This window comes from Nycticebus coucang, chromosome 1, assembly GCF_027406575.1.
Source record: "Nycticebus coucang isolate mNycCou1 chromosome 1, mNycCou1.pri, whole genome shotgun sequence".
Lineage (NCBI taxonomy): Eukaryota > Metazoa > Chordata > Mammalia > Primates > Lorisidae > Nycticebus > Nycticebus coucang.
The window spans coordinates 152803656-152817140 of record NC_069780.1 but is presented as its reverse complement, the minus strand read 5'-3'; the positions used below and the strand labels follow the sequence as shown (position 1 = coordinate 152817140).

At 40.3% G+C, this 13485-nt stretch overlaps 1 protein-coding gene and 1 pseudogene across 4 annotated transcripts in view; both read right to left on the bottom strand.

Moving 5' to 3' along the window:
* CDC20B (cell division cycle 20B) overlaps positions 1 to 13485 on the bottom strand; it is a 66082-nt gene that overhangs the window by 4598 nt on the left and 47999 nt on the right. Inside the window, exons 6-10 of one of the 3 annotated variants that reach the window (XM_053590592.1) lie at positions 12735 to 12931; positions 11202 to 11296; positions 8824 to 9049; positions 1162 to 1287; positions 543 to 660 (exon numbers count right to left, since the gene is read on the bottom strand). In XM_053590592.1, coding sequence (XP_053446567.1) covers positions 543 to 660; positions 1162 to 1287; positions 8824 to 9049; positions 11202 to 11296; positions 12735 to 12931 — 762 coding nt within the window. The remainder of the gene's footprint in view (positions 1 to 542; positions 661 to 1161; positions 1288 to 8823; positions 9050 to 11201; positions 11297 to 12734; positions 12932 to 13485) is intronic. The other 2 variants (XM_053590595.1, XM_053590597.1) reach the window with 2 other exon arrangements.
* LOC128585495 (WD40 repeat-containing protein SMU1-like) lies at positions 3815 to 5523 on the bottom strand (annotated as a pseudogene). Its single transcript, XR_008380057.1, has one exon. The product of XR_008380057.1 is annotated as a WD40 repeat-containing protein SMU1-like (transcript).

The following is a 13485-nucleotide window of genomic DNA, read 5'->3' as shown; positions in this document are numbered from 1 at the left end:
ATTTAAGACCGTGAGGACAGGGCCTGGGTTTGGTTCCCCATCATGGAAGTTTCCAGTACAAGTCTGTAGAATGCAGGTGAGAAAGAACAGTGGTCTACCTCATAAGGGCAGGGCTTCACAGGGGAAGTCTCACTGCCTCTTGTGGCTTCCCTACATGCGTGTATAACAATGTGTCACCCTTTCAGATCTCCTGTCCTCCACACTTGCTAGCACTGCTGGTTTTCCTTTGAAATAATATGATTTGTGACACTTACTCCAGAGCTCAAACACACCAGTCAAAAACTGCTCAAGATTACCACTTCGTCACTCCTACATGTACGTGAGGGGAGAAGATTTGACAGTTTTAAGTGATGAACAATCTTACTCAAATTTGGAAATATTCATCTCTACATTCTCTGAGGCATGGTGGGTGTAAGACTTCTTCGTTCTGATGAAATACATACTTCAAAGAAGCAGACTGAGAAAATCTTTCATTAGAGGCTTTTCCCACCACTGGCTCACTTGGCTATAGGAGCAGAGCATTTTACTTACCATTTACTTACCAAAAAACCCACCTGACCTGGACAGAGTGGGACAGGTCCACAGAGTCACATCATTCTTAGGAGTACCTTGGCCAGTTGCAATCTCCTTGGTCTTAGGTAGCCAGATTAAGGAACAAATCTGTCATAATGACCACAAAAACAGAATTATAGCAATTTCTGAGTCATTATGAATGTACTTAAACTTATTGTAGGCAATATGCTCTGCCCATTACCATCCTCCCATACAGCTGGGGTTAGGGTGTTATAGAAATTACAATAGTTCTAGGAAAGCTTAGCCCAGGGCAACAAAGGGCCAAGTGTACAGAGAGGCTTAGGAGCAATGAACTGAGAAAGTCACATGAACTATGGTCATGGGTCTGTAACAGCCAGATTATTCTCAAATTTTACAGCCAAAGCAGTGATGAGAAAGAAGACAAATGTGAACAAAAGAAAACACAAATGATTAACTTTGGAGCCATAGATGGAGAGGTTATATGAAAAAGAAACTCTTGAGAACTGATACTCTTTATAGATTCAGTAAGTAAAAAGAGGTGTGTTTGGGGCCTATGCTTTATCATAAATGATTATCACAAGATTCTAGAAAATTAGAATAAAAGTGAACTCCAGAGGACACATTTACCTGTGAGTTTGTGCTTGGGGTCTGGATGCTCTTCCCAGCATTTAAATCCAAGATGTGTAAGCATCCATCTTCCATGCCTCCTCCAACAGCAAGGACTGCAGACTGCCAGGGGCACCAATCCATGGCCTTTAAAGTTCCAAATAATAGCACAGGCAGGTCAGCTCAGAGAAGCTGCACTCACGCAAGCAGAGTCCCAGAGGTCTGCACACGTGGCAGCTCTCCTGACCTCCTTTACAAAGGCAGAAGCAACTGCACCCTCTAGGGACTCTAAGTCACTTCTGGAAGAGACAGCACCTAAAAAGACTCTTCCTCAAATGATAACAATTGCAGGTATGTTGAACATGCAGAGAGTAATAATATGGTTGAAAAACTACATGCAACACATCTGCTGGAGTAGCTCACACATGCCTGTAGAATCTGGTTCTAGAACGCAGCCTTTCTGTTTGTCTGCCCGTGTCCCTTGGTCCCATGTAGTGGTCAGAGGAAAGGGCTATGTATGACTGCGTGCAGCTCAAAAACCTCACGCATTTCAGATCCTGATACATTTCAGAAAGTAAAATTGCCTTTTATCGATTTAGAAATTACTAGAGTTAACTCTGAAAACTAGGATTTAGTATTACATGTTTATGTTAATCATTGAAATGACTAGTAATCATTGTAAAGAACATTTTACAAATATCTCAGTGATGTTCATCTGTAGATCTTTAATCATCCTGGTAACTAACCTCATTTTTGCCAATTATCTTCCGGATGTAAAACTATTGTATTAAGGAGTAAACATTGTGCTTATACTATTTAATTTTTCTGTTGTTTTCACCTATTATAGTTTCCTACTTTTTTTTTTTTTTTTTTTTTTGCAGTTTTTGGCCAGGGCTGGGTTTGAACCCACAACCTCCGCTATATGGGGCTGGCACCCTACTCCTTGAGCCACAGGCACCACCCAGTTTCCTACATTTTCTTTGAGCAGAGTCTCACTTTGTCACCCTTGGTGGAGTGCCATGGTGTCATAGCTCACAGCAACTGCAGACTCTTGGGCTGAAGCAATTCTCTTGCTTCAGTCTTCCTAGAAGCAGGGACTACAGGCACCTGCCACAACGCCCAACTATTTTTAGAGACAAAGTCTCGCTCTGACTCAGGCTGGTCTCAAACACATGAGCTCAGGCAATCCACCCGCCTTGGCCTCTCAGAGTGCTAGGATTACAGACATGAGCCACCGTGCCTGGCCCTAGTTTTCTACATTTTAATATGTGTTCTATAATTGTCATTTTTAACAATTCTATAATATTTCTTTTTTTTTTTTGAGACAGTCGCACTATGTCATCCTCGGTAGGGTGCCATGGCGTCACAACTCACAGCAATCTCCAACTCTTGGGCTTAAGCAATTCTCTTGCCTCAGCCTCCCAAGCAGCTCAGACTACAGGCACCTGCCACAATGCCTGGCTATTTTTTGTTGCAGTTGTCATTGTTGTTTAGCTGGCCCGGGCCAGGTTTGAACCCGCCAGCCTCAGTGTATGTGGCTGGTGCCATAACCACTGTGCTACGGGCACCGAGCCATCATATTTTTGTATGCTGATTAATCTATGTTATCTTAATATTAGACCCATGTTGGTTTTTTATTTTATTTTGGTGTGGTTTGTGTTGGGTTCATTTTTTTGGAGAGGAATAGATATGTGTGTATGTGTGTGTGTACGTATGTTTTATTTTTTGTTTGCTCTTATAAAGAACACTGCAATGAATATATTCTGTATGTCTTTTATTTCTGAAAAAAATTTTCAAGTAAATTCCAAGGTTCAATAGAGCTGACACAAAGTTTTCCAAACAGTTATAACAGTTTCTAATACCTACATCAAATGACTATACTAATATTCTTCTGACTAAAGAGTACTTGAGGTTTTAAAAATGTTATTTTACATGTAGAGAAATTATAATAATTATAAAACAGATAAGAAAATAAATAAAACAATCATACTTATCAGCAAGAATTATGTTTTTCTAGCAGCTCTTCCCCCATGCCAATTGCTTAATTTTTTTGCCATTAATACTTTTCTTAGGCTTAGCGCCTATAGCTCAAGCGGCTAGGGTGCCAGCCCCTTACACCTGAGCTGGCAGGTTTGAATCTAGCCCAGGCCTGCCAAACAACAATGACAACTACAACCAAAAAATAGCCGGGCATTGTGGTGGGTGCCTATAGTCCCAGCTACTCGGGAGGCTGAGACAAGAGAATCACTTAAGCCCAAGAGTTGGAGGTTACTGTGAGCTGTGATGCCACAGTGCTCTACCGAGGGTGACAGAGTGAGACTGTCAAAAAAAATAAAAATAAATACTTTTCTTAGAAGTTCAAGTCCATTTTTTTTTTCCAGAAAGGTATAAAGTTTATTAACATCTTTTAAAAAAGATGGAAGAGAACACAACTACTGAATATGGGATAGTTCCTTATTTACAAGTTTACTCTGGGAGGCACATTTTAATCAACATTTCAAATAATCAAAGGAGTCCAATTTTTTTCTAGAAATATCAGTGTTTCACTCTCTAGGGAGAAGATTAATGAAAACATTAAGAGATCGCCACAGTTAAAAGCAGATAAACTAATACCTTAAAAATATGTAAAAAAGGGTAACTGCTACTTAAACATGAATTTTCGCAAAACGATTCTTGTGACTAATTCAGACAATTTGCTTAGAAAAGCTGGCCTAAAGAAAAATAAAGAAAAAAAAAAGGCATCACATGAATATGTCTTCATTTAAGTATATGCTTTCAAGCTAGTTTAAAAAGAAAAGTTGAATTAGGGTTTCCAGAGCTTTAGGAGTCCCTCTTCACTGTACGTAGCAATCAGATTCTGATGAGGGTGATGTGCAGTACCAATCACTTCCTTCTCATGAACTGTCAAAGTTCTCTCCAGCTTGCCAGTGACGGTGCTGAAACAGTAGAGCACAAAGTCTTCTCCCACATAGTAGATCCATTCACCACGAGGAGAGAGGGCACAGCAAACAAAGTCTCCACCTCCTCTTTTACCAGAGCTGAAGCTTCTGACAATCTGGCCTTGCATGTTCATGATGACAACTGTGTTTGATCTGTTACACACCACAAAGTGCTCTGGGTTTTTAGGAAGCAGGATCACACTGTTGACCGTAATGTCTGTTCCAGCGGTGCTGCTCAGGGATTTAAAGGTATTTGAACATTCTGTGGTCTTCATATTCCAGATCTTCACAGTGCCATCAGAGCATGCACTAATAATATAATGTCCATCTTGTGTAAATGTTGCTTCATTAACAAAGGATGAATGGCCACGAAATTCCTTCAGGGTTTTTCCAGATTTTAAACCATGAATTCTAATTGTCTGGTCACAAGAAGCACTAAGGATCTGACTGCTATCCTTAGAAAAGCTTAGTCAGGTAACACCTTTACTATGTGCCCTCTCAAATCCCCTTAAACACTGTCCACTCTGAATCTTCCATACCTTGATTTTGCCATCTTGAGCCCCAGTTGCTAACATTTCTGTATCTCTGCTAAAACACATGCAGAGGACAGCATCATCCATCATCATGAAGTTATCCTGGGCCTGGTACTTAAGGTCCTTCCTGATTTTTCCAGTTGTAAAGTTCCACACTTCAATGAATCCATCAACAGATCCAGTGACCAGATACTGACCATCTGGAGAAAATCAAGCACACTCCACATGTGATTTCTGACCAAACTTAATATGTCTGCTCAGCTGTGTAGGAAACTTTTCCTCTTCCACATCCTTGACAGCTGCTTTGCCTCGAAACAAATCTATAGTCATACCAGGAGGAAGCAACCCCTGGTGCTGCTGCCACTTCAGTGCCTGTCCCAGCAATGCCATGAGACGAGATGGAGGCACCACGCTGACTTCCCCAGCTAAGGCTTGGGCAATTGCTGCTCTTCTCTTCTCTTTGCTACTTCCATCTGGATAAGCCTCACGAGGATCAAAATAAGACCTGGCCAAGAGGTTTTCCAGATGAATATACCGCTCGGGTTGGGTTTGCTTTAACATGATCAAAGGGTCAGTTTGTCTGAGAAGTGACCTGGCAGCACCCAACTCTCGGAGCTCAATCAATTCCAGAACAACCTGTTCATAGAGGTCAATGAGGGTTTTGTCTGGCAATTTCAGAGACTGTATAGCCTATAAAACAGTATCCCAATGGCCACTATTAATGTCAGCCACAAAACTCTCAATACTGTCCACGGTATTCAGAGACACAGTAGTCTCCTCCTGTAAGGTGGCTAATGCCTGATGCAAACTGTTCTCCTTCAGGTACTGCATGATAAGACGAATCACATCCGAGGACTCGATTTCGATCGACATAGTGAGAGCTCCTCGAGCGCAGGCCGCGCTCCACAATCAGGACCAGTCGCACCTTAAGTCCATTTTTTAAAAACACATACCCGAACATACAGTAGATTCTGTCTTCACCAGTCTTCATTTAAACAGCTTGCTATATTTACTAAAATTCTCTACTCCTTCTCTAAAAGATATTTACTCCTCTCCCTAACATGCTAGGAGTCTGTTCTCTTAAGCAGCGGTTCTCAACCTGTGCGTCGTGACCCCTTTTTAACAATGAAAATACATTGCAGCATGAGGAAGGTTGAGAACCACTGACTTAAAGGCTCCGTACTCTGCTCCCACTAACTAACCTATAAGTTCATAGAGTCCACTGTGTTTTACCAAACCTGTTTATGACAAATAAACTTATTATAATTGTGTGCTTTAATGAAAATATTTAATTAAGTCACCTACTTTATTTGGGTTTAAAGATGACTGTTATATCTACGAAAACTAAGTTGGAATATTTTGGAAGCTCTTTCTAAAGGCTAGTTCCTGAAAAGAGAAATGTTGAATCAGATGTGGCTGACTTAACTATCAAAAATGAGGAAATTTTTATGAAAATTTATAAGACCTGTGACCTTGATTGCTTCATAAGTAGCTATAGGTTCTCACTCTAACGATTCTGTAGGGCGGCACCTGTGGCTCAGTAAGTAGGGTGCCAGCCCCATATACTGAGGGTGGAGGGTTCCATCCCAGCCCTGGACAAACTGCAACAAAAAAATAGCCGGGCTTTGTGGCCGGCCTGTAGTCCCAGCTACTTGGAAGGCTGAGGCAAGAGAATCACTTAAGCCCAAGAGTTTGAAGTTGCTGTGAGCTATGACACCACTGCACTCTACCCAGGGTGACATAGTAAGACTCTGTCTCAAAAAAAAAAAAAAAAAGAAATATGTCAAAAGTGACTTCCAAAATTGAGTTATAAAAGGTGACGGCACTTTCACCTTGCTCTCTGAAACACTGGGCCCATTGGCCTGAGGCACAAAGACCAACTGGCTTAAGGCAACCATGTTATGAGGAAGCCCAAACAATGTTAAGAATTGGCTGGCCAACTACCGGTCCAGCCTTTAGCGCTTTTAGCTCCTGTCACTGTCGGATTACAACCTCATGAGAGGCCTTGAGCCAGAGTTGCTCAGATGAGCCTTTCCCAAATTCATGATCCAGAGAAACCACAAAAGATAATAAAAGGATGGTTGTTTTAAGCCATTAAGTTTTGGAGTAATCTGTTGCACATCAATAGACAACCAGAACATTTGCTACTATAAATAGAAACTTTGAACAATAAAATATGGTTGTAGTTCACTGAAGAAAGGCATTGAGGAAAGGAACTCTAATCAGCTAACCTACATTCAAAGTAAAGGCCTTGAACTTACACAGTGAATGAATGTGTTAGACTTGCACAGTCTAATAAATATAGTGCATATAATAATTTTCAGACAAAATAAAATACTATATATGTATCACACTTTACAGTTACCACTTTGTCTTTTTAAAATAATCCTTCATCTACATCTCTGACTAGGCTAGAGAAAAGGGCTATTTCACAAAACACAAAATTTTGCATACAATTTCAAGAGGCTCAGAAATTCCTCTGAGTCCATGGACCCCAGTTTTGCCACATGATAGATTTCAATGTTTTTTATATTCATTAATAATTATTTTCTTAAATACTCTGCTTCCAACTAGCTTTTACTGTAAATAAGCTGTTTTGACCAAACTAGAAGTTATACCATGAGAAGAATCATACCAATGTCACCCTCTGAAGTCCACTCCCACTACACCAACCAGCTAATCAGTGGTGAATGCTGTTGTGATTCCCCAGGTATTAGCTGCCAGGAGGCTTGGCTTGCTCTGGTTTCCAGAGACTCTCTCTTAGTGAAGAAGACTTTCATTGAGTAATTCAAGTCATTGTGTTTTTAAAATAAGCCACCTAATAAGGTAACTTGGCTAGGCACAGTGGCTCACTCCTATAATTCCAGCATTTCAGGAGGCCAGGGAAGGATGATATCTTGAGTTCAAGAGCTCAAGACCAGCCTGGGCAACATAGTAAGATCCCACCTCTTTAAAAAATTTTAAAACTAGCCATGTGTGGTGGGACCTGCCTATAGTCACAGCTTCTCGGGAGGCTGAGGCAGGAGGATGGCTTGAACCCAGGAGTTTGAGCTACGATTGCACCAGTGCACTCCAGTCTAGGCAACAGAGCAAGACCCTGCCTCAAAAAATTAAAAAATTTAAAAAGGCAACTTGTTTTACTTGGCTTGAGTTTTTCATCTATTTGTTTTGTTTTGCTTTGTTATGCTTTTGTGCTTTATTTGGAGACAGAATATTCTACGTACATTTTTTTCTAGTTTTTTCAAGTCATGAATAATGGGAATTTGGACCTAGCATTATTCTCAAGGTCCTATAGACATTAAAAACCACAAACCAGGCACTAGGCAGCAGCAGCATTCATGATATATTCCACCCTCTATTACCAAATTCTGATAAATTTGGTTATAGTTTTAAGGTAGGACCATTTGTTTTACTCTATGAGTGATAAGTATTCTGGGACTACATTGAGGTCAAGACATACATCTGTGACATCAAGGCCTCCAAGAAGGAAAGCATGGATTGGAATAAGAACTTAAAATTCAGCAAAATAAATAAGTATGTGTAAGTATGTGACACATGGTGGACCACTGGTCTACCTCCACAGCACCATTCTTCCTTGTGGCAATGGGTCTCCCTTGTGAGTGTCAGTTTATGACCCAGGCCCATCAGTGTGCCCATCCCTCTACCTGAAATTACCAACCAAGAGATGAAAATATGACCAAAGGCAGACCAGAATCCTCCCTGGCACTCTTCCACCAGAGTTATAAGGAAAGATGACTTTTTATCCAGCCCCCATCTAAAAGAATCTGAAGCTGCCAAGAGCCGTTCTGTCTACAAAATGAAATCTGAAGGAAGAATGAAACTAAACCAAGACAACCAAGAGCCAAGAGCTAAGAAGTTGGGCTTGGATGATATTATTCAAGGCCCTAGATCTAGGCAATATTTTAAAACAGCTGTATGTACCCAGGACTTCACAGTTACATGAAAAAATAAGTTTACTTTTTTGCTTAAATTCTAGCTTGACTTTTGTTTCAGTCACCTACAAGCAAAAACATGTGACAGGTAGGGAGTCTAAACAGGGTTGTCTTTCAGGACAGTGATGACGAAATCCAAAACAAATTTAGGAGGAAGAAAAATCTCAAAATGTTGGCTTAATAGTTTTCACTTTTTATGTGAAAGATATTCAGTGGCTGTGAGTAAAAGGAACCCTTGGAAGCTGCTGGATTTCTCACCTTGACTGCTGTAGATTGGGGGATGACTTTCAGTGGTTGGCTCTTTGCTCTGGCCCCTGGATCATGGGACCATAAAGACAGCAGTCCGTCGCTACAGCCGCTGGAAAGCAGCCTGCCATCTGGTGACCACTTCAGAGAACACACAGCTTGCTTATGGCACAGTGTTCCAACATGATGCTGGGTAGCCCGAACATCATGATGATAAACACGCCCCAGCCTGGACCCACTGCATGGGAGGGAGAAAGACAGGTTTGCATGACAGAAAAAGTGAGCTCTATTGCCACATAAGCATTCAAAACCCTGGAGGAAAGGGTAGTTCAAAGTAAAACTACTGACGATCCTTCAGGACAGATTCAAAACACAGGTGGAAATTCCTTAGGTTAATAAAGATGGAGTATTCTGCCCTGGCAGTTCTTTGCACAAGTAAATGGATCTTTTAGCAGAGTTTCAAATTTCAAAAAAAAAATCCGTTGATAGATATTTCTAATAACTTCAATATGATGCCATAGAAAAGATAAATTAACATGATTACCGGGTTTTCCCAGGTAATAGTTTATATACAGGACCTAGGAAATAGTACTTTTTAAATTATCTCAGTGAAAGGGTTTTAGTATATATTTACAGCAAAATGTCAGACTTAGAAAATTATTTCTTTTTTCTAATAGGTAGATCCTATTAATCTATAGACCCACTCTTAGTTTAGCTAATATTACTACATTAATATGTAAAAGAAAGACCAGGCAAGGTGGCTTATACCTATAATCCCAGCACTCTGGGAGGCTGAAGTGGGTGGATTGCTGAGCTCAGGAGTTCGAGACTAGCCTAAACAAGAGTTAGACCCATCTCTAAAAATAGCTGGGTGTTGTGGCAGGTGCCTATAGTCCCAACTACTCGGGAGACTAGGGCAAGAGAATCCCTTGAGCTCAAGAGTTTGAGGTTACTGTGAGCTGTGATGCCACAGCATTCTACTGAGGGTGACAAAGTGTGATTCTGTCTCAAAAAAAAGAAAAATATATATAAAAGAACTTTAAAACTAACTGAATGTCACAGCAAACTGCGCTATGATTCAAAATCAGTGGATATTGTCTCTACTCACTGCCAGTGATTTGGATCCGAACAATGATAAAGATCATATCTCATTTTCAAAATAATCAACTGTCTAAACTATAATTATTTATGAAATTTCTCAAATTTCAGTGTTGTATTTTTAAAAACTATTTGGGTACAATGCTGAATAGCATTCTGATTAACAATACATGCTCTGGAGCCAGACTACCTGGGTTCACACCCTCACTCTGTCCCTCACTAGCCATGTGACCTTAGGTTATGGCCTCAGTTTACTCATTTAAAAAAAAATTGGGGATTAGAAACTACCTTATTACTTGGATGGAAACAAGATTTCACACATAAAGAATATAGCACAGTGCCTGGGACAGAGTCCAAAATGTTAATGGCTATTATCATAAGAAAGGATCTGTTCATACTCCTCAGGGATAATGAAATTAAACTTTAAAAGTGAAGATTATAAAAGGAACATGAGTACAGAATTATACCTTGATTGTAACAACTAAGTGGTTCCAAGTTTGGCCTATAATCACAAGGTATTAAAATCTCAAATTTACATCTGAGTTATTTAAAGAAATTGTAAAAGGTCTTGGAATTGATCTTACTTAAATCAACTTTAAGAACTACAGTATAAAGATAAATGGCTATTATTAAAAAGCAATATATATTTAGACCAACAACATAGGATCTTAAGAATAAATCACTTAGTTTTTCTGGTTAAAAAGAAGCAGTTAAACTAAATCAGTAGTTCTCAAAGTGATGCAACATCAGCATCACCTAGAAAATTAGAAATGCAAATTATCAGGCTCCCAGAAATACCTAAAGTGAGGCCAGCAATCTGTGTTTCTTGGAGCCATGCAGGTGATTCTGAAGCATGTTCGAGTCTGAGAACCACCAAACAGGATAATCTATGAGGTTCCTTCTAACCTCTGTGGGTCTGTAAATTGGAAACATGCCCCAGGAAGCTTAACATACTCCATAGCATTGACAATAATAGCAATAAATGCTTGACTTCAGCAAAACATCCCTCTAGCCTGTAGTACTTGGTACAGAGAAACTCTTCACTTGAAGAGAATTTCACATTTTATCTGAATGATTTACTGAATCTTGTGCTGAAGGCACGTAGCCACCATAGTAGGTGTGGCCACCAGCACACTTAGATCACAGGGAGATCTGAGCTCTGAGGGTGTAGGATCAGAACTGATACCGAGGCTAGTGCCCTGTTTTGTTTTATTTTGTTTGGTTCTGTTCAGTCAGGCCCCACAATCAATTGATAATACAAACATAATTATTTCCAATAAGATGCTTCTTACCTGCTGAGGATACAGTTATTCCAGCTCAGAGCCCCCACTACCGATAAATGACCCGGCATATTTCTCAGCCGCCTTTTAGTTACCACATCCCATAACTGAAAAAATTAACAAGGAGAGTTCTGTAGCATTGGCATTTTCACAGCCCTCTGTGTTCTCAGAGGCCTGAGAGCCAAATATTGTTGACACTATTGGTTTTCACAGTAAGTGAAAACGCAGCCCTTCTAACCAGCAGCTGTCAGTGCTGACTGCATATTGGAATCACCCGGGGAGTCTGTAAAACACCACAGATGTTAGCGACACTGACAATACTGACTTAGTTGTTGGAGTAAAGCCTGGGGATATGGTGTTTATTTTAAAGCTCCCTGGGTGAATTCAATGTGTAGCCAAGGGTTGAGAATCATTACAACACTTCTGGCTCCTTCTAAATTGTGGGAATTCCAAACCTGGAAATCAACCTATCATTATCAGTAAATATATTAATAAAATTGGGGTATCTGGACACTTCCCAAAGAAATTCTGCTTACTGCTAAGAGACTCCTTTCATACAGGTACAGATGAAATTCGAACCCATATAGAAAATGACAACTTTAGTGTAAGAAAAAATCATGACATAACCTTACAGCAGCCAGTATCATTACAGAGAAGAGGAAGTAGTAAGAGCCATCTGTGTCCCTCCTAAGTCATATAGCACATAGGTAATATTGTCACCATTGCTAACAACAATAACAATAGTAATAGTAATAATGTATGACAAATTAGATTGATGGAAACGTGATAAAATTCCTACCTCAGAAAGCCTATCAGAAAAAAAAAATTCACTCATTTTCTATAACTCTACTCCTGATCACAGCATCAGATGAAAAAGGAGTACTGGAAAGGTATCTTCCTCTCTTTAAAGTCCCCAAATTGAAGGGAGTCCTTATCTAACAAAAGCAATTAATGTAACCTGCTTCTGTGTACCCTCAATGAATCCCCCAAAATAAATAAATAAATAAATAAAGTACCCAAATGGGAAATTCTACAAGCCCAGCTTTGGTTTGAGAAAAAAGATTTTTTAAAAAAGGAAAAGAAAGAGGCAGTGCCTGTGGCTCAGTGGGTAGGGTGCCAGCCCCATATACCGAGGGTGGCGGGTTCAAACCCGGCCCCAGCCAAACTGCAACAACAAAAAAATTAGCTGGGCATTGTGGTGCGTGCCTGTAGTCCCAGCTACTCGGGAGGCTAAGGCAAGAAAATCACCTAAGCCCAGGAACTGGAGGTTGCTGTGAGCTGTGTGATGCCATGGCACTCTACCAAGGGCGATAAAGTAAGACCCTGTCTCTAAAAAAAAAAGAAAAGAAAGATCGTGGGGAAAAGTAAGCAGATTGTCCTTAAGTTCTCATTTAGCATCATTCAAATAAACAGAAGGTATCTCTTCTCCCCAGAGTGTTAAGTGCCACACCTAACCTAGTCTGTTTTCCACTAACCTGTTAATAAAAGTAAACTCTAGTTTCTCTAATAACCACACAGTGAACATGAAAGAAAATCACCCCATACTTGCACGTCTCCCTCGCTGGTGCCAACTGCCAGGCAAGCTCCCTCTTTCATCCAGGACACAGAAGACACATAATTGCAAGTGAAACTTAAGTCTATGTTTTCAATCCTGTCGTGGTCCTCCCCATTCCAGATGTATACAGCAGATCCCAGGGCTACAGCAACAAGATTCTGAACGCTCCAGTCTAGGATATTCAGATCTGCAAGAAAAGCACTTCAAATGAGGACGATGATACAACCAAATAAAAACATTTTCAAGTAAACAACTTTATTTACAGGTAGATCACTTGAAAAACAGAAACACGGATCCAAGCAGATCACTGGAAGTTCAAAAACGAAAAGTGGGGCCAGGAGCAGTGGCTCATGCCTGTGTTGCCAGCACGCTGGGAGGCCAAGGTGGTGGATTGCTTAAGCTTAGGAGTTTGAGAGCAGCCTGAACAAGAGTGAGACCCCATCTCTAGTAAAAATAGAAAAACCTAGCTGGGCATAGTGGTGGACACCTATAGACCCAGCTACTTGGGGGGCTGAGGCAAGAGGATGGCTCAAGCCCAAAAGAGTTTGAGATTGTTGTGAGCTATGACACCATGCTACTCTAACCAGGGCAACAGAGTGAAATTCTGTCTCAAGAAAAAAGAAAGAAAGAAAGAAAAAGAAAAGTGGAGAATCTACTATATAGTATCAAGATTCACAGGTTAATAAGCAATAATGCTTATTTATAATTTATGCCCAAATATACTTATTTAGAGGCATTTGA